Source organism: Triturus cristatus, chromosome 6, assembly GCF_964204655.1.
Source record: "Triturus cristatus chromosome 6, aTriCri1.1, whole genome shotgun sequence".
NCBI classification, from domain to species: domain Eukaryota; kingdom Metazoa; phylum Chordata; class Amphibia; order Caudata; family Salamandridae; genus Triturus; species Triturus cristatus.
Genome location: NC_140589.1, coordinates 1,792,898,906 through 1,792,921,051, shown reverse-complemented (window position 1 = coordinate 1,792,921,051; position 22,146 = coordinate 1,792,898,906). Strand labels below are relative to the sequence as shown.

Sequence of the window (22,146 nt, the reverse complement as noted above, 5' to 3'; positions counted from 1 at the left end):
GCCACCCCAGCTACTAGTTAATTAGTAGCTAATAACATTAGTAAGATGTGTGTTCTACCTTTCGAAATGCCCCCGAAAGAGTACATTTATTTCAAGTTCGAAACACTGGGTTGTTTATCCAGATCTGAGACTAAGAGCAGTTCAGAATTTATATATTGATGGCAGGACAATCAAGTTGTCAGAAATAAAAAGCTGACAAGATTTGAATATACCACGTCACTGATTATAAGAACATACTCGCAGCAGGTGCATTAACCCACTGGATTATCTTATCTATTTACGATGTGAGGGGCTACAACAGCGCTATATTCCATTTCTATCTACGCATAGGCAAACAAAGAGAATTTGTTGGGACAAAGTTAATGCACAGTCACCGTCGGCCACAAAGTGCGGGGTTTGTGCCTTATGTTCCTTCTAATTGGTTAGACTCACCGAGTACCTTTGGTAATTAAGAGTAGAAAGTGCTGCCACTTGAGGGCCGCCAGTGCTGCCACAGGGGGGCCGCCAGTGCTGCCACAGGGGGGCCACCAGTGCTGCCACAGGGGGGCCACCAGTGCTGCCACAGGAGGGCCACCAGTGCTGCCACAGGGGGGCCGCCAGTGCTGCCACAGGGGGGCCGCCAGTGCTGCCACAGGAGGGCCACCAGTGCTGCCACAGGAGGGCCACCAGTGCTGCCACAGGGGGGCCGCCAGTGCTGCCACAGGGGGGCCACCAGTGCTGCCACAGGAGGGCCACCAGTGCTGCCACAGGGGGGCCACCAGTGCTGCCACAGGGGGGCCGCCAGTGCTGCCACAGGAGGGCCGCCAGTGCTGCCACAGGGGGGCCGCCAGTGTTGTTTTTCTTTCAATGGGAACTTTCCTGCCCCTGCTGATGCTGTCTCTGTGTTGTGTTAGTGGAACTTGTCAAACGTCTTCACTTCAGGAAAGTCAAATGATGTGGCACTGGTGCTTTATGGTGCTGCAAGTTAAGAATGAAGCAAGAAGAAAGTAAAAACAAACCACTAAGACATAAATACTAATGGTACATTTTCAATGAATTACCAAGGGATGGCAAAACACTATCAGATTATTTCAGCTCTATGCCATCTATTAAGTACTGTGCTTTGAGAGCTTTCGTGTCTCTTTGATATTGTAGGAGCATCACCGGTTTCCCTCCTTTCCACGGGTGCAAGATAAGAACCATCCCCACTGACGTCACACCTGTCCCCAGGCACTTCAAGTAGCCCAAGCCATGGTGTTTTTCATGAATATTAAACAATTAGACTCGGAAAGCAAGGCTGCCGGCCCAAATAAATCATTTAGAAAGAAAACAAGCAATGTTTTTTACTTACAAATCAGCCTTGGGAAGGCCACAGGGCAACCTGGGGGGGGGGGGGGGGGCGTGGGGGGGTGGGGGGGGTCGCCTGGCCTGTGGCCAGTTTTGTTCTGGCATGAGAGTATTTCAATGCCCTGGCTGCTACGAAAAAATATACAAAATCACAGAAGGCTGGCATTTTTTCCCTTATCAGTACACACTTCAGACTGTAAATATATCCTGAAAACACTTTAAAACGTGTACTAGTGCATCTGTAATGATCCCGGACTGATAAGTGAAAAAAAGTACAAAATTCATGTTACAAAGGAACACAGGAGATTTTAAATGAAGTTTCATTCAAGAAGCTTTTGGGGCCTTTGCAGGGTCTTAAACATGAACAAATGCCTGGTAAGTTTCCTTTGAGAAGGCAATCATGATCTGTACAGACAGAGCCAGACTGGGAACCACAACCAGCCCTGGCAAAGTGCTCGGCCGGCCCCCACCCCCGGCGGGGGGAGGTGCCAAGGAGCTCTATGCCACGGCCGGTTTTCGGCTATGCTGCAAAAACGGCCCTGTAACAAAACCGGCGTCCAGGGGCCCAAAACCGGCCCCCACCCGTGCGGCTCACCGGGGGTTTGCCCGGTGCCTGCTACGGCCAGTCCAGCCCTGTGTACAGAAATTGGGAGCCGGCTTAATCGTGTGGGGCCTGTGCTGACTGTTATCTCGTGACATCACCGCCAGAAGTGGAACTTTAGAAACCCTGCCTGCAGGTGAGAGCGGTGAGGCCGGGTGGGGTGGGGTGGGGTGGAAGTCGACATACGGCACAGAGGGAACATTTATTATTTATTCCTTCATCATCGTTCATCTAAATCCCCCCACATCCGGCCCACCGCTCCTACCTGCACAGGCCGCAGCTGAGTGGAACATTAGCAGCCCTCGCTGCAGGAGCAGCGGGCATCTGCTCATAAATAACATGCCCCTTTACACATGAAATGAAACGTCATTTTCTGCAAATTGTGCATTATTTTCTTGAATGGCAAACAATGCAGATTATTTTATGGCCTTTACAAATGCAGGCAAGCGCGTGTCTTGCCTCCAGACGGTGCTGCTGCCTATGCAACCTTGCAGCCGCACTCCGGGGCATACCAGCAACAACCGGCGATAATTATCGCTCAGCGCTCTTAGCGTGAGGATAATTATCGCCGGGTAACGTGGATTTTTATCGCTGAGATAGCGTGCTATTAGCAACGCTAATCTCCTCAGCGATAAAAATCCTCACGCTAACTGCCGAATGTGAGATTATCGCTGGAAACCCAGCGATAATCTCACGCAATGTGGCGTTAGCTTGATGATAAGGACTCACAAACTTAGCCATGATATCCACCTTCCATAGGATATCATGGCTAAGTCAGTCCTGAAGCAGGCGTAAGGAAAGTAGCGATAACAGGGGTTATCGCTACTTTTCCTGACGCTATGCTTCATAGTGTGGGGATTGATGATACGAGAAATGTCGCGTAGCGACATTTCTCTGTCATGTTAGGTCAGGAACGCCCACTTGCATCTCATTAGAGATGCAAAGCTGGGCGTTAGGAATCCTGACGCTAAAGCAAGGTTTTACGCGTTAGCGTGGCCTTGCTAATTAGGCCGTAAAATTATCGCCAGCTTGTAAATATGCCCCTCCTATTCCTGAAACGTAAGCAGCAAATGGCATTACAACTTGTGACCTTCTGACAACAAGCAAATGACTCTTTTTTTGGCCTCCTGCTTTTAAAACATGAGCGATGTTAAAAAATTATCATTTGCTTTTTGATGGTCTCTCCACGTTGTATCGTGTGTGAGCGCTTCAAATGAGATGCATGGGTACACGCGCGTGCGCAGTTTACAGAGAACAATGGGGCATATCAGCAAGGCAAGGCGATAGAGTTATCGCTGCTTTTGCGGCCATTTTCGTCCGAAAAGCGGCGATAATTTTATTGCCTAATTAGCAAGCTCTTGCTAACGCTTGAAAACTTGCGTTAGCGTAGGGATTCCTAACGCCCAGCTTTGCATCTCTAATGAGATGCAAAGTGGGCGTTCGACATGATAGGAGAAATGTCGCTAAGCGACATTTCTCCTATCAAGCCCCACACTATGAAGCATAGCGACAAGAAAAGTAGCGATAACCCCTGTTATCGCTACTTTCCTTACGCCTGCTTCAGGACTGACTTAGCTATGATATCCTATGGAAGATGGATATCATGGCTAAGTTTGTGAGTCCCTATCATCAAGCTAACGCCACATTGCGTGAGATTATCGCTGGGTTTCCAGCGATTATCTCACGTTAGGCAGTTAGCATGAGGATTTTTATCGCTTTTGAGATAAGCGGTGCTAATAGCACGCTATCTCAGCGATAAAAATCCACGCCAGCCGGCGATAATTATTCTAGCGCTAAGTGCGCTTAGCGATAATTATCGCCGGTTGTTGCTGATATGCCCGAAGATTGTAACGTGGAATTACTGATACATTCCGCCGCTCCTCGGGTGGAATATCTGCAGTGGTTTCTAAACAGGGTGGGAAGAAGGAGCAGTTCCTCTATGTTTAAAAACCACTACAGATTAAACTGCAGTGCCCAGAATGTGGAATCAAAATGAATATAGTGCAGTACTGTTATAGCTACTTTACACTTTGGTGTTACAGAAGCAGCTTTGCAGTTCCCGTACCACTGAACGCCAGTGGAGATCCTGTGCTGGTTCACTCACTGAAGGCAATCCCCTCCTGTATATGATGGCAGTCCTCATGCTAATGAAAAGACATGCACTTCTTCTGGCCAAAAACATTTGTCCAGTAAAGAGAACATAGTTTGGATTGTGTAGAATTTGTCTGCCTACCGCTGACTTTGGGGTGAAATTAAGGACTGCTCCTCCCCACACTGTGCCCCAAGGATACAGTGGCTCAGATAGATGCCTGAAGCTCTGTTCTCAAACCAGAAGGTAGAAATTGCACATCAAGTTGTTTGCAAACAAGACTTTGGGGGTTCTACTAGGGAAGTAATCAGTAGCACTGAAAAAGCTATATTGACAGGAGTCACAAAAGTCCTAGCCACTTGAGTTCAAACACAATTTCTAAATGGGCCAGCTCTCCCTGTAGGAACACTTAACATTGGAAAACAGTTACTACCCTAACTTAGGAACTGGCAACTGATCAATGGCTTGTTCAACTGGATGCTTGTTTCAGGCCAGGGAAGACCTGGCTTGGCAGTTCGGGCTGGACTGTTCCCATGAGGAACAGGGTCAAGACAGATTTGCATATGGCTGGGTCTGAACTAGGGTGGAGAAGTGAGCAAGATAATGAGGATAGCTGTACCCCATATCTAATAATGACTAGGGGTGAGTGTCTAAAAAGTTTTGCCGCTCGGTCCATCATCTGATTGAGTTTGCATTGTTCCCCGTACATTGGCAGGGTATGCCCAGACATGGGTCCCATGCTCACTTTGCCACTGGATTCAATCCAGCCTGGCTGAAGAGGGCTGTTAGCCCAAAACCGGTCCCAGGATGCTTGTTTCCGGTCCAGTGAAGACCTGGCTTGGAAGTTCAGGCTGGATTGTTCCCAAGAGGAACAGGGTCAACACTGACTTGCATATGGCTGGGTCTGAACTGGGGTGGCGAAGTGAACTAAATAACGATGATGGATTCAACACAGATCTGTGACATGGGGTGGGTTGCTGAAAAATTTCGACGCTCCGTCCATCATCTCCTTGTGTTTGCAATGGCTTGCGATCTCATATCGTTGCTACTCATAAATGAGAGGGAAATGCTTCTTTTCTGTCAGCTCTGATTTGCAATTCTGAAAAGACTGCAGAAGTTGTTTGAGTTGGAAAGACTTTTCTGACTTGCAAAATATACGTTGCAAAAAGGTATTTTGCAGTTTCAAGTCCTGTGACATTATATATCACAGGTTTTGCAACCACAAAATAACCTTTTTGCACCTTGCCCTTGAATAAGTCAGGCTGAATACCGCATTCACAGATACTGACTGTCGTACCTGTAGATTTGGTACCTTGACCTGCACTGGTAACATTCCAGTCCTTTAAGGGGCAAACATCCTGACTGTTTCAGTGACGTCAAGGATTGAACCCAGTCTTCCTTGGCTCTAAACCCAGAATGCACTGGAAACTCTCCATCCCAATCTCAGAGTGTGTCATGGGAGGCCACTGTTCCCTGTTGGCTTTCTCAGGAACACACCTGCACACTTCATCAGCGGGGTTTTGTGTGCCACAACTAGGATGTCTCTGTGGGCCTAATTATGAGTTTGAGGGATGTGATACTACGTTACAAATGTCCACCAAATCACAATTTCTATAGAATGGAGTAGCCCTGTCCGCCAAACTTGTAATCAGGCCCTATGTCATAAGCTGTATGGTCAGGACTTTGAGCCGGGTGGAGGTCTATGGCATTGTTAGTTACTCCATTTCAAATAATGGTGGTACCATTCACATTAATAACCCACCAGAACAAACATTAACAAATTCATCTTGATGATGTTCAAATAATAAAGAAACTGTCACTTTCCCTTTCAGAAATGGATACGCTGCTGCTAGCCATGGTTCTGGCCTTGGGATTGCATTATTCTACTGTGAGGGTAAGAAAATTAAATAATATTTAAGGTAAGATCAAAGAAAAGGAAGCACTCCACAACATATCTTTCACTAATCAAATCACAAAGATACAACCATGTAGATTCATGTGGCATTTAGGAATATGTAAATATTGTTCATTTCGGGGGTAACCCCATAAAACAATAAAATATATACACAATAGTAAATAATAGTTTGCGATAAAAACAGATCACACAAATAAATACCAAGTATTCAAATAGAGAGACACCTCATCAGGAGCCTAATGCTACGCCACCGTGGGCATAAGTCAGTAGAAGATGGAGAGATGGAAGTTGCTCATTTACTAGTAAAACCCTTTAACAGCAGGTTTCCATCCTTACATTTTGTGTACAGTTTTCGGCATCAAAAGTGCTAACGTTGTGTAAAAAAGGCTCACATTTTGGTTTGTTTTTAAAATCAAGGAAGTGGTCAACAGTACCTCCTGACTTGGGTGAGCGGCACCAGGACATCTTCACTTGAGACCAATATGTTTCTTTGAAATATTTCCCTACTTCTCTTGTAATGGATCTCTGGTTAAAACATGCACAATCCACAATTAATAGATCTAGTGAGCATATTCTATAAGGTTTCAGTTTCCTCAGTGAACCAAGTTCCGTACCAATATAACAGGGGTCTGAATTTAATTATATCAATTACATCTTTCTTACCTATGTCGAGGTGCAGGGGTAATATAGGTCCAGAGTTTTAAGGAATTTATTTTCTGCACTAAACAGGACTGACAAATTGTTACAACCCCACAATTCAGAACCATATTGAGCTGCACCCATGGCTTTTGCTTGATACACCTCTAAAGCCGGTGAAACTGATCTAGAACTTGGAGATTTACAAATTGCTAACACTGCTGACACATTATGCCGGATAAAAGGCTGGCTCATGATAATTTATGCAGCCTATGACAGGTTACTAGACAGCTCCAGATCAGCCGCGGTGCGTCCATTAGGGCGTTGGGGTGTAGCCCCCCTGCCCGCAGCTCCCTCGGGCCTCGGCGTCTTTGAACTTAAGTAAACTGAATCAGTTTACTTAAGTTCAAAGACGCCGAGGGAGAACTGACAATCATGTCAGTCAGCATGGCGTCGGACCGCCCACCCCTTCAGAGTCTGAAGGGGGTGGGCGGTCCGGCGTCATGTTGACTGACATGATTGTCAGATGGACCAGGGGCAACAGGCAGCAGCACAAGTGCGCATGAGAGGGGAAGGTGAGCGAATTTTCGCGCCGTGCCCAGTCATGCGCACTCGTGTCTGCTCTGGCTGGCGCATGCCCATTAGGAGAACGAGGGTTGAGCAAAGGCTCAAACCCCGGTCTCCTAATGGGCAGGCGGGCGAGCAGTAACCATGCCCTAAGCCAATCCTGGTGCTGCTGGTAGCGCCAGGATTGGCTCAGAGCCTGAGAGCGGCTGTAGGCGCCAACGGACCTGAGGCGGCGTGGACCTGCTCAGGACCTCAGGTAGGATAAGGATTTTTTTATTTATTTTAACACTGTGACAGGCACTCTGAGGAACTGGCACTGCCCTCGGCCTCAGCTCCAGAGTTCAGATCTCAAGTTTGGTATGCAGGCGATTCAGTTCAAAGCATACACTGTACAAGAGTGATATCCTGAACAAAAAAGTTTTAAAAAAATAACGTTTTAGGAGTTTTCCTTTACAAATGAATCAATATAAGAATAGTATTTTTGGACCATTTATCAAAGAAATGGTGCAGAAAATTGCATCTACATACAACAATTTTTACAAATCTTCTGTGGGGGAACCCTATGAAAAATGTTTAGTTCATCCAGAGTCAGTAAGCGCCTTTGTAATTTATGGGGCCTAAACTCACATATTTCTTTTCATCGGTTTCCCATGGCAAACTTCAACGGAAAGTCTTTGTAGTGCACAAGATCCTGCCTTTTCCTCTCCTGGCTCCAGACATAAAACAAGGGAGTGTAAACGGCTTTGTGTGTGGACAGTAACAGCCCTATTCAGGTGTCAGTGCAAGTCCCACCACTGTAGCTCAGGAAGGCCAATCAGCCTTATGATGGGCCATCAGGAGGTGCAGAGCGCACCTCAGCTCCCTTTGCGTGACAGTCTAGGGTGAATGCGCAAACAGCCCAACTGTCATTCTGACCCAGATGTGTATTCAGAGACCGGATAGAGGCATAATGGTTAAAGTAAGAAAATGGCAATGTTCTAAAAAGTTGCATTTTCAGACCTGCAATTCGAAAAACAACTTCACTAAAAGATGTATGTGTAAATTCTGAGTCCAGAGGCACCAAACTCAAATTTTCTATAAGCTCCCAAGTGGCAGATACACTTGTAAGATGTTACAAGGCAGTGTCCAATGATAACCTTTGGGAGAGACAGGCTTTGCTGTAGTGAAAAACAAAACAAGCAGTATTTCACTATCAGGACATGTACAGTATAACACAGGAGTACATATCCTAAAATTTTAAATACACTGCACCCTGCCCACTGGGATACCTTGGGCCTCCCGTAGGGATGCCTTACAGGTAATAAAAGGGAATGTTTGGGGTTGGCAAGTAGGTGCACTTGCCAAGTCGAAATGGCAGTTTAAAATTGCATCCACAGACACTTCAGAGGCAGGTCTGAGAGATGTTTGCAGGGCTACTCATGTGGACGGCACAATCAGGGCTGAAGGCCCACTAGTAGCATTTGATTTACAGGCCCTTGTCACACATGGTTCAGTGTACTAGGGACTTACTAGTAAATCAAATAGGCCAACCATGGAGAAAACAATTACCATTACATTTTAGGGAGAGAACATATGCATTTTAGAACTGATTAGCAGTGGTAAAGTGCCTAAAGTCCTAAAGCCAACAAAAAGAAGGGCGGAAAACTACAGGAGGAAGTTAAAGGTTTGGGGATGACCCTGCACATATGGAAAGGTCCAACAAGGGGCAATAAGTATTAGGCCTAGAAAATCTATTTAGTTAGTTGGCAGCTGCCTTATTTTGCAGTCCAATGAAATACTGACCCAAATCTGCAAAAGGCATGAGGGCACCCCCATACCTTCGTGAATCACCTTAATATTAAAATATATATAGTACCTGATTTATGAGCTAGTAAGGTCAACCACGTCTCTTGAAACAGACATGTCAAATTGGTCGACACAGATATCCCAGTCTGGATCAGGAAGTTTGGTGTTCATACCAGTGAAATTCCAAGACAGGATGTTCACACTGGGCCAAACACCAAACTCTACGTTGGGAGTGAGTGGAGCCATCATTGAACAGTATCAAAGCATTCTCACCAAAATTCTCCCAGATGATAGTGCCAAGTTACCTTCTCTATTACTAATGTCAGGTATCCTGTTACAAAAAGAGTTTGCCATTATGCTATGAGCACCAATTAATCATCCTGAATCTGTGTGGGTTTGGGAACCTCTTGTCAATCTAGTTGATTCATACCCCAATCAGAGTCACTGACAGAATTTTCCTTATGAGAATCACTGTTAGTCTTGTCAGGTTTTTGTTTTATTATAAATGAAGAGTTATACATAAATTGAATGGAAGCACTAGGTTTCGGCAACGTGTGGAGATCTAAGGCCAGAAGGACAATTTTATGCAAGCAAAATCATCTGAAATAGGCAAGTAACACCTAGCCATTACAATAACAAAACAAACCTACGAATAGCAGTGACAGGAGTTCCTAATCCAATGAATTACCTTGTTAATCAATACATCAGTGTCCTGTATCCTGGGATTAAGAAAAGGAACTTCCAAATATAAAGTGCAATATAGGTTTGTAAACTTGGCACTCCTGTTGGCAGTACGGGCGATCACCATGAGGTGGAAATCTAAAACGCCACCCACAACATATGCATGGCATAATGAATTGGTGCGATGGGGGGGAGCAGAGAGTGCTGCGTTGAGATGGGAGGAGGCGAGAGGGTTACGAAAGACTCCAATTGCGATGGAGTGGGATGTCATGCTGGAAGCGTGTAGGTCCTTGGATAAAGACTTTGTTACTACTGTTAATAACACGCAAGGAAGTGAATGAGACCGGGACACGGACCGACACGTACAAGGGCTTAAGCAGTATGCAAAGTGTATGATATGAGATGCAATCATGTACGTGCCGAAGACTGACACTAGAGGTTTTGTATGGACTCAGGACGAAAAGGAGGGGGGAGGGAACAGTATTGCTGTGGGTTGTTGAGATGAGAAATGCTATAATCAATTACAGGAGTGTAGAACAGATGCGGAAAGTTAAAATTATGTTATTTCCTGGTAGATTTGAGCTGTCAACAGTCACGTCGTAATAGAATCGAACAGTTTCTAACATTGTGGAAACTCAAATAGGTCTCTGTAGGACAGTGAGTAGGAAATGTTGGAGCCTGTTGTAAGTAATATTGTAAGACGTCTGTTGGAAGTATTATGCAATCTTACGCCACTTTATGAAATGTGCAAACTTTGAAAACCAATAAAACTATGTTTAAAAAAAAAAATCAATACATTAGTATCTTCCTTTCTCAGAGAAGAATGTTTACCACTTTCATCATGTACACAAGCCCGTCTTTCGATGAGGTGGATTTCCTTGATGTAACAGGGGTAGGATAATTCCAAAAGGACTGTACAATGTTCATTTTCCTGTGGACTTCCTGGCTGTGAACATTCAGTTGTTGAAACTTCAGGGGGAAGTGGAAATGAACAATGTTCCTAGCCAATCATTAGAGATCTTTACATTCTTTAGATATTCAACACATCCACAAGAGCACCACAGACTTCACTGTTCAATTCAGCAATATCATACACACGGTCTTAGAAGACAAGAACTACAAACGTCAGCCTAATTTCTTCAACAAATCAGAGCCATCTCAATTGGATCAGTAATTCCACCATCCATCAATTTAATCCTCTTGATAAAAAAACTGAAAGCTCTGTATCTTACATATGAATCATGTTCTACATCCTCACTCAAGGATCATCTGCAGACACATTTGCTTCTTCATCCTGGCCAAGGTGACGTTATCTCCCATTATTTTAGAAGCTTAAAGTAAATGTCTGACATCCCACTTCTCCAAAAGGTCTGTCATATACCTAATACCTGGAAAAAGATGGCCTAGGTCAATTGATCATCTATTATTTTTTGCACTGCAAAGTGGCTTCTGGTTCAAACCAGAGATACAAATAAATAGACAACGGTGCAGTAAATTCAAACAGAATGTGTATGTGTGGTTCAGCTGCAGGAGATTGTAAAGTTCCACCCAGGCGTCACAATAATCATTGAGTGCAGGAACATAGCCCATTCTGTCCATGCCACATACAACCTCAAATACCATAACTAAATGGAAATCATTTGGCATTAGATACTTAAATTAGGCTTAAGTGTGGCACTGGGTATATTGTGTTTAGATGACCCTGAAGATTTTCTTGTGACCATTTTGTGCTGCGAAGTTAGATGAGCTTTTTTCATGTTTATGGGGTCACTTTCCATAGGGTGAATGGTTGCGAGTCTCATCTTGCCTAAAAAATGCAGAGTTTCACAGTACCTGTAAGTGGTAATTGTGTGCACCCACTGAATAATTTTAGAATGCAATGACGTTTTGGACCTCTTTGATTCTATCTTTTTGTTTTCTGTTTTCCTTGGCCTTCTTCAGAACTCCTTTAAAATGTGCTCCACCTGGGAATCAAGTACACAGATACTGAGGCATGCTTGTGTCAGTGCCCACTTGTGTTCTCCACATTTAGACGTCAATGACTGCTCAAAGTGAATTTATATATAAAGAGGTTGTATGACAGAACCCTGCATGCATTTAACCTGCATGAATTTACAACACAGTCATTTCCCCGACTGCGATGTTACCATGTGTTACTTTACCAAGCATGTCATAACAATGACTTGCTTTGGAGGGCACTAGACTTTGAAACAGTCAATATTACTTTTCTAACTCCAGTCTACAGAACAGTAGGAAAGGTGTTGGACTTAAAAATCCAACCCCATCCCAAAAATGCGCCCCCTTCAGCAAATTGTTGAAACGACTTACTGGTTAATGTAATGTGTGGTAACGTTGCAGTCGGGCTAGTGACTGCATTGTAAAGGCTGGACGTTTTTGCGACTGCGGGGTAAGGATGTTTCCCCTTATAAAGTGTATTCTAACTGATCCTGGAAACTTTCAACAAACAGCATTACACCCTGGCCCTGATGGATTTCCTAGAGCTATATTATATTTATTACTATGACTGGGCTTCTTTTAAGAGTCCAGGCCATTAGAGTTTGTTGACTCCAGGTATCAACTCTTTAATTCCTTGAACCCTAACCACTAACCTTGTGCAGTCTTCGGTAGCATCCCAAAGACATATCCTGGAGTTCCTGCAAGCAGTGCTTATCTTCATTTCTGCAGCTTTAATCTCCTGTCCATCTCTATATGGAACCTGTTTCTACTATAAGCTATATCTGAAACAGGTTTCATAGAACCGGTCTCTTATATTGTGCAGCCATCTCATTTGTTAGGCTTCCTGGACATACCTCACCTGGGCTGCCCACAGTCATCTTACCTCTGTCCTTTCGTAATTTCATTTCTCAGGGTTGATGTGGTGTCTGAAATTTCTGGCATGACAATTGATTGCAAACCAGAGAACTCTTCTTCATAGACACACTCAGCGACTTGTGTCCATTTAAAAAACAAAACTTAACTAAATCATGAGAAACATTTTATTCTATAGGCAGATGAATAGGAAGACAGGATAAATGACAGCAAAATAAATAGATGGGAAAGGAACCCATGCTGTGAAGACAATTGGGCAGACTTCTGTTAACCATTTAATACGCTCTCTGCTTAGTGATCTAACCCAACAAAACCACTGGCATCTTTTTTCAGCATTCATACACTAAAGTGATAACACTAAGATTGCTTTAAAACACTCCTGTTACTAATGACTGCACAATCAAGATGGGCCTACAAAGCATGGCCAGATACGGAAATAAATGTACAAATACCCCCAAAAATAAATCGATAGACATCTTTCACATGAGGGAGTAAGTCACATTATAAACTAGCGTGCAAACCATAATTATGTTATGTAAAAGCTTATGTCTTGCAAAAAACACTGAATATCATAAGGGATTGCACTGTGGATGCCCCCAAATCCACCAATGTCTTGTTTTGATTGGATCAGATTTTGAACCTGATGTCTTTAACTAGCTTAGAACATACCTTAAAGGGCTCAACTAAAGGAGATGTCACAATAAATCTCAAAGCTAAAGCCGGCATCATAAAACAAAGGAACGCTCTGGAATGCCTATTGGTGGTGATTGTCAGAGATGCAGGACTGGGTAAAGAGAACTGCATTTTGTCTGTACCCTTTATATGGTTGTTGTAACCTCACCTTAGCACACTACAGTATGGGCCGGATTCACAAAGATAAAGTTAGACCAAATGAATAACTGAGACCAAAAGTTTAACTTTACTTCTTTTTATTTGGTATTCACAAAGGTAAGTTAGTACTAGTAAAGTTCGACATTTGGTCTAAGTTTACCTTTGTAGATACTGAAAAGTTGTAAAGTTAGAGTTTTGGTCTAAGTTTACCTTTGTGAATATTGAAAAATAGTAAAGTTAGACTTTTGGTCTAAACTTACCTTTGTGAATACCGAAAAGTATACCTTTGTTAATTGGGCTCCCTATGCATACTGTTCTGACTGCATTAGGTCAACTATTTACATTGATTATATTTTTCAGAGCCAAGATCCTACACTGGACACTGCTAATGCTGCCGTTCAACAGTTGATTTGCGAAAAACACAATATATTGAGGCGAGACGTCAACCCACCCGCCTCCGACATGCAAAAAATTGTGAGACACATTTTATATTGATATTTAAATAAAATAATTAGGGATGAAATGTTAATTTCATGGATGTAAAGGAAAATATATTTGCCTTTAGTATTGTTAACCTTATATCAAAGAGAATTCAAAATGTCTCCAATGCACATCTCTCTAGGAATTAGTTATATCTATAGTGTGTGTGGTAAACATTTACATGAATACCCGGGCATGCTTATTCTTCTCTTGTTCTAAGTATCCAAAACCTGTTCCTAGGTATTAGAGGTGAGTAATGGAAAATCATTTGATTTGGTGGAAGTGCCAAATTCTCTCTCTGAAGATTCTCCTCTATTGAAAATCCACCACTATAAATAAAATAAGCTAAACCTTTCCTCTCCCATATTCTCGACCACATGAGAACCTTCCAACTTAGGACCTTCTTATCTAACTAAAGTGATTTACCCAGATTTCACTAATTTTGTTAGATGAGTCACAGTTTAATTGCCCCTCTGGTGATCAGCCCAAAGCCTGTAATCAGATGGCCTGAAACACTTGATTGACTTATACTTGCAGTCTGGCCCTTGAGGAACATAGTTGATGGGCCTTAGTCCATTTCTGGACAGCAAACTTTTTTAGTAGGCAATGGATATCATTTTGCAGGTTCCCCATGAAGAACGTCCTCACTTGGCAGCCCTCAGTGTTTCTGTATACATTAACCCTCAAATTCAGGACTCTATATACTGAGTCCAATGCATGGCTAATGAAAATCAGAGTCATTTCTCCACTTACTTAAGATGAGCAATATGGTAGTTAATTGCAGGATAGTCATCTGCTCTATCACTGTCATGCCAATGGCCACTCATGTGAATTCCCAGGACTTAAGGAAGCAAGATCTCCCAACACTTCCCTTTGAGGTTAGTCCTTAGTATCAGAGGAGATAACTCATACTACTGACTAACTCTGGGTTGACGGGAATTGGGAAGAGAGAGAGACAGAGAGAGAGAGAGTTGCTTCTGGTGCACCTTGGAGCTCCTGTGAATGGATGCTAATCCTTTTGAACATAACCCCTCAAGTTCTAGTGGTAAAGCACACTCCTTCAGTCTGGATAGGTACTCTGCAGCAAGAATACGATCATTTCAGACAAATATACATGAATGTTTACAATCAGCCTGAGGTGTGAGTCCTTAATTAAACATACCGTTCGAAATTAGGTTTTTAGTTTAAAGGATTGGAAACCCCAATAAAAAAAATAAGCACAATCCTTGTCAGGGTGAACCACAAAAAGCCACTAAATAAAACTGTACCTCGCTTTCTGGTAGCTTGGCATAAAGGCGGTCAGCTTTAACTTAGAGGCAATGTGTAAAGTATTTATGCAGCACACTAACAGTAATAAATTTTAAACACAAGAAAAAAACCCAAGCCAATAAAAAAATGGAGTACATTTTAGTAAATAAAATTATACCAGAGAGACAAAAATCCAATCAGTAGAAAAAGAATATTGAATTTTAAAGTTTTTTGTGAGAATGGCACCCAGAACCAGAAAATGCCACTTGATCTTACCTGGTCACAAAAGACCGGGGTAAGTCTCAAGTTAAGGCCAGCAGAAGTGTACTACTGGGTCAGGAAGAGGGCCCCCTGAAATGACCTTCTAAAATCTGGTGCAAGGTGTTCCAATTGCATTAGAGGGGGACACGGGGAGGAGGCTTTTGGCAAGAAGAGCAGATGGTCGTCACTTTAGCATGAAGATCTGATCATCGCTGGATCTTCGCATTGGTGGATCGTCGAAGACGGTCTCTGTTAATGCGAATTTCAAGTCCCCCATTGCTGGTTGTCGTTGTTCAACACAAAGAGCAATAATTTTGTGTTGGCGGTTATCGCGGGTGGCTGAACCTTGGCACGAACAAGCCTGTTTGCAGTCACGAAGAGCCAAAACTCCAGGTTTTCAACTTTTTCTTTCAGGAGGAGCTCCCACTGGTGCCAGCCAATGGGTCAGGACTTGGGTGGGGGGGGCCCTTTTCGGGACCAGGACTCACACCGAGCAGAGACCAGCATCTGGGCTCAGGCGTGTCGAGTTGCAACTGGTCAGCTGGGCTATTACAGAGAGGTCTCTGGAAGCTTGCTGTGGCCCTGAAGCTCTCACAGTTGGTCAGCCAGTTGACTCTTGGAATCCCTGTGGGTTGGCAGGGTAAAGGCAAACACGGGCTAATCTTCCTTCTTTAGACAGTGAGGCTGTCCTTTAAGCAGAATGTCGGTCCTTCTGGGGTCTAAGAGGGCCAACTTTTATCCCCAGTGTCAGCCTTTGTTTGGAGAAATCCCTAACCTACCCTCAAAACTGGTTCTGGTCAGTTTTTACCTTCCCTGGTTTATCCAGGCTACAAAGTGTGTGTTGACGAAAGGCAGGGCAGGCCCGGCATCAGGTTCTGCTGTAGGCAAAGCCTGTTGATATTAAGTGGGGCTGGGTACAGCTCTGCTCCAGCCATCCTGTCAGGATGGCCCATCCTTCCCACACCTATGTTTCTTTTGTCTCACTGTATGAGAGCAATACACCAACCCACAACAGCTGGTCATGTGACCAAGGCTACTGGCAGAAAGGCATAGTGGATTTGGATAAACAATGTACATTTTCTAAAAGTGGCATTTCTATCACTGTAACTTAAAATTTGACTTTATCATTAAAGAGAATTTTAAATTACAGTTAATAAGAGACCCAGAACTAAATCTCTACCTGCTCCCAATATAAAGTTTGCACTTATTAAATGTAATAGGGCAACCCAATGTTAGTCCTTGGGATTGCAACAGTGAAAAACAACTTTAGTAGATTTTCACTGCCAGGACAGGCAAAACATAAAGCCACATGTCTTACCTTTTAAATACCATGCACCTATGAGCTTTTAGGTCCTACATTATAGGTGACTTATAAGTATTAAAATAGAAGGTTTAGGCTTGGCGAAAGGTGTATTTTCCCTGGTTAAAATGGTAGTTTAAAACTGCTCTACAGCGTGCAGTGACATGAAAAAGTAAGTGTGAGAAAACCGGTGCTCTCAGCAAGACAATAACTCTAAGGAAAACACAGGCGGGAAACAGAGATCCTCATTGTAGCATATGGACTTTTGAGTATGCTGCTTTATGATAGGCTTACTCTGGAACCATGAGCAATAAAATAGCAGTCTCTGGAGAAACAAAGTCTTTTTCTTACACGCTCTAACAAACATTTTGTCATTCATGAAGTTACAACGTGTTTGTGGTTTCCCAATGATTGACTGAAAATTATAATTTTTTCGACAACCAATATGACCTGGGAGAAACAAATGCTGCATACATGTGCCATTGTGCACAGGAAAACTTTGCAAAACTTAAACTGAGAGGGAAATAATAGGCAAACATTTTCAATCTTTTTTCGCAGTATACAGAAAACTGTGGCACAGAATAAGATAAGCTTAAAACAGGAAATCTGGCAACCTCCATGAATTGTGAAAATCAGGATCTTCTCAAAATTTTGTGAATAAAAAACAAGTATTGGGTAATATCTTGATACTGGTGATGTGAAGGGTTGCAGTCTACATAATATTGCAGAGTCAGTTATATGAGGGGACCTTAGAATGTTGTACTTGGAAGAATGTTTACGTTCTGTGGAATGTATATTGCAAGTCAGTTAGGAGCTGGCTGATGTGGTAGATGGGACGTTTCCTGCACACTAGTGAACCTCAATACATTTATTCAGGCTACATTCATTATACCTTGGTGTCCTACTTTATCACATTGGCGATGACCTAGAGAAGCTTTGTTTAAGAACCCACCCATTTGTGAAGAGGATTTCTATTAGCAGATCGAACTAGGAGTCAGAGACGAAACGTCTCAAAACGTTTATAACTTCAAATAGGGAGTTACTTAATGTACTGATATTGCGCTTGCCTGTTGAGTGCTCCAAGGTTTTGGGGCTGTCCACTAGCTTCACCAATTTCTCACTCTAAATAAAGCAGATGCAGTTGGATTATATTTAAAACATGTGTAGCCCTGACAGCATGTGAGCATCCTGTGCTATCATTTAACTGTCGTATATAAAGTCTGTGCATGTTCCCCAACTGCATTTGAGCAACTTGAACAGTAAAGCCATTGAACAATCACCTGGAACGTCTCCACAGGTACTCAAATAGCCCGTACTAGCCAGATTAGGCTATTCAATTTTCACGCCATGTCCGCCTCAAGCTGTTGAGCTTCACTTTGTTCCGAACTGCCGCCGACATACTGAATGTCTTTTTGCAACTCACCAAGCTGTGACTTCATCACTAAGGAGACATCCAACGCTGGAACGCACACTACATGCAGCCTCTATACCACTGTCAGCCACTTGCTGTAGTTGCTTTGGCCACACTGAGGAAACTGTTTAAGACAGAGCGTCATTTTACTCTGGACCATCGGTATGCCGCTTTCATAAACCTGTAGCCAGCAGCTTTTATTCCTTTGTTAGTAAGGACATCAATTTTAGTGTTCTTTATTTTCTTTTTCTCCATTTCTTAGTTTCTTAGAATTACAGCAGATTCTCGGGTGCGTGAAAGAGCAATGGTGTCCTTGACTTCTCATATCTTTATATAGTTGTGAACAACAGAAAACCTATTATCCTATGGTTGACTTGGATATATTTAATGCACTCTTGTTACATTTTTTTGTTTATCTTATCATTTTATCATTCAGTGAATCTTAATTCTGTCTGACCATGCATGTGAGTGATAGACACTCTGCAGATTTACTGTTAGGATGCAATATATCACCCACCACGGTGTTTCTTGTCCTCTCCAGGAAAACTAACATCAGGCGGTCTAAGAGGAAGAAAGTGTTCTTGCACTATGCCTGTGTCTGCAGAACATCTTTGAGTGCAGAGAGGAAAGCCTCTCTGCCCCTTCACTGCCTATGCCCCAAAGGACAGCATGTGTCCAAACATCTCCCTTATATTGAGAGGAGTGAATCAGAAGATTTAAATGAGTTTGAACTATGCATAAATAAACTAGACAGACACCATCTTCCAAAAGTGAGTACAATATAAGTGTGGTCCAACTGCGGGAGAAAATCCAGAATCTGCAATAGTCAATTGAGAATTATATCACTGACCTGTGCAAATTGGGTGCCACATGCAGTTCGAAGGTACTTTTGAGGAATGAATTCAAGACCATATAATTTTGGGCTGCAACACTGAAAAGATCATAGAATTGTGGCAAAAGTATCACCCAATGTTAGACGAAGTGTTGCTACTTGCAAAAAAGATCGAACATTCTCTTGCTTGTGTGGAGGTGAAGAAAAGAAAATGGCCTGGCACCAATAGAACAAGTACATGATGTTAGCAAAGTTCCAACAAAGTGCATGGATAGTCTCACTTCCAACCCTCCCAGTTCCATCCCTAGGAAACCTTTTAAAGGTAAATATTTTAGGTGTGACACATTGGAAAACCTAGTGAATGACAAGTCTTGTCCTTCAATGCTGTCCAATTATTGTATTTATAAAAAATTGGGGTACTTTGCCAAGTACTGTTATTCAAAACAAAAAACTAAGACAGTGAAAGAAGTCATGTTTGACAATGAATGTGAGCTTCAGTATCACAATCTACATTGCGGACAGGTGGTGCTTCAGGTTGGGCAAAATATGGGTAACTCCCCTCTAGATGGTATCAAAATGAATGGTCAAAAGATAGATATGCTGTTTAAATCTGGGGCAAATATTTATTTGATTGTCAAAGATTTCTATTTTAAAAGGTTGAAAGAAAGGTTGAGGTGTTCAACCCTGATATTAAACCTTTAACCTTGAGGACTTCATAGGTCATCTTGAGTACATGGAACCTTTGACAGCAGGGAAGATATACATCTCATGTAAGGATAACAGCATCATTAGCTGGTTTCACCAAAAAGACCTCAATGTTAGATCCCAACAAAGAAACTTGTATTGTCTTCAAAGATATATCGCCCATGGGAGGGAAAGTGAAAGGTGAAGTTTAATGCCTTAAACAATGAGGGTGAGAGTAATTTGACTTGTGCGTTACGCCGTGAGATGAAAGTAGTTTTTAGTGAAAGCTTAAGAGGTCTGTCAAATTATACGCACAAGATAGTACTCAAAGAGAAGCCTACTCCGGTGGTATGTAAACTGCGTGGAGTACTGTTGGCTTTAGACAGGCGATGCTCTCTGAACTCAATAAGTTGAAAGAGGAAGGTATCATTATGGAGACAGAAGGAACCAAATGGCTTGCACCAGTGGTTCTTGCTTGTAAGGCTTCAGCGGAAGTAACGCTTTGCGTGGACCTAAGAGCTCTGAACAGGGCTTTGGTCGCAGACAGGTATCGCCTTCCCAGAGCTGCTTGCCCAACTCAATGATTCAATTGTGTTCTCCCCTTTGGACCACAAAGATGTGTACCACCAAATCTAACTAGACAGTGAATCTACAGACTTAACACCTTTTATCACTCCTTTTGGATTGTTTAAGTACACAATGTTGCCCTTTCGATTGAATTTGGCTGCCTCCTTTTCCAGAGAGCAATGGAAGATGTTCTGGGAGGTATACCTGGTGTTAAAATTTACCAGATGATGTCTTTATGTATGACTCTACACAGGAAGAATAAAACTGCAGGTTGAGGTCAGTCTTGGAAAGGTTTAGAAAGGGGGACCTCACGTTTAGAGAAACAAAATATAGGATCAATCTAGATTGAGTACCTGGGACATACGCTAACAAAGGATGGTGTCAAGCCCAAAGAGCAGTTGGTGAGAACCATTGAGAGTCTTTCTGTTTCAAGGTGCAATGTTGGTTTGGTCACCTTCTTAAGGATGGTGGAGTACTAAAATAAATTCGGTTCATCATGTAGCAAGTGCAAGTTGTAAGAATGTCCACTGCATTTTCTTTCTACGGTGCTGCTTTATAATACCCAAAAGGTACTTTATCGGGTCGTCCTCCAACATAATGCCTGTCACAACTCTCCACTGTGTCAAAGCAGTTGTCTTTTATGCTTGCACTCTCGGACACAGCCAGGCCAAATGGAAACAGGAGGCTCCAACTATTTCACATCTCGGGGAAACTTACTGTCCTGTCTCTCTACGTTCTACATAGTTTGATGGGGGTCAGTTATGTGCGGTGGACTTAATTAAAATGTATCTGTCTGAACCTGGCATTGTATGAAACAATTTTAATCAATATACACATTGTCTGCCACTCTTTGTTTGTCTTCTGCTCCCCCAGCTCTTCCATCCAGACCTGTCAGAATCTAGGGCTTACCTCAAACCTGCCCCATCAAAGTGCTTTTTTAAAATAGAAACCAGGTATCGGACAGAACCCACAATCAGCACCATCTGCACCACCTGCAATGTCTCCGACTGTCGGAGAGTCTCCAGAATCCCTGTCCATATTTCCCATGCTGTCTCTGAAATTTTAGCATACTGTAGAAAGTAGCCAGTCCCCGCTGACAATACATCGCAGGCTCCTGCAGAAGCAGACGTTCTCCAGCATATAGGTCTCCTAGTTATTTACAGCCACCTTCCTTCCAACATACATTCAACATATCTTCACTAATACATCAGAATGACAACAATGGCCAAACATGCAAATCTTGCACAAAGCAGGGTTGTCTCAGCACCCTGCTAACCACCCTTTACTAGATATCAGCTGTTGGTTGTATTATGTACAGGAAATTTCCAGCTACTCTTGACCATCTCATAAGTAACTCTTTTAGGAGGGGTGTTTCCACAAGTTCCTATCAAAAGTCACTTTTCCCAGTTGTCCTCTTTCACCACCCAATTCATCTTGTTTTGCAGCTTCTTGACATAGTGGTGCAACTCTATGCCAGGTAACCCCACAGCGCCCTCCTCTAAGCCTAGTTTAAGTATAGACATCGCTGCTCTGCTTCTCTTTCTTGCCCACACTAAGGATATCAGTAGAGTATCCAATACATTGAAGATGTCACATGCAAGCATGTGCAGAGTATTCTGGATTTTGTAAAGGCAGGAAGATCATTTTGCCACCACTACCCGCCACGCCACCGAGAGAGGCAGTGTGTTCCAAAGATTTGTGGACCGCATCAGGCCCCCTAGCATCTTCGTGATGTTATGGCGGAAGTTGGAAAATGCCCCTCTCTTAAGGGACACTCAAGACTTTTTGCCTTCCTCCTCTTCTTTTTCTGGCCTTGTTTTTGTTGGCTTTAGGACTCTGAGCACTTTACCACTGCTAACCAATGTTAAAGTGCATCTGCTCTCTTCTCTATACATGGTAACATTGGCTCATACCCAACTGGCATATTTAATTTTGTTATAGGTCCACATTAAAGTGCACTACATGTGCCCAGGGCCTGCAAATTAAATGCTACTAGAGGGCCTGCAGCCTGCTTGTAGCCCCTTAACCATGTCTCTGCCTGTCACTTCCGATCCTGTGTATGAAGTTGTAAACTGCCATGTCGACCTGGCCAGTTAACCTATT

The 22,146-nt window shown here is 43.1% G+C and overlaps 1 protein-coding gene across 1 annotated transcript in view; it reads left to right on the top strand.

Moving 5' to 3' along the window:
• LOC146822013 (cysteine-rich secretory protein 2-like) overlaps positions 1-22,146 on the top strand; it is a 143,416-nt gene that overhangs the window by 1,930 nt on the left and 119,340 nt on the right. Inside the window, exons 2-3 of the mRNA XM_085613115.1 lie at positions 5,849-5,910; positions 13,621-13,734. Coding sequence (XP_085469241.1) covers positions 5,851-5,910; positions 13,621-13,734 — 174 coding nt within the window. The 5' untranslated portion in view covers positions 5,849-5,850. The remainder of the gene's footprint in view (positions 1-5,848; positions 5,911-13,620; positions 13,735-22,146) is intronic.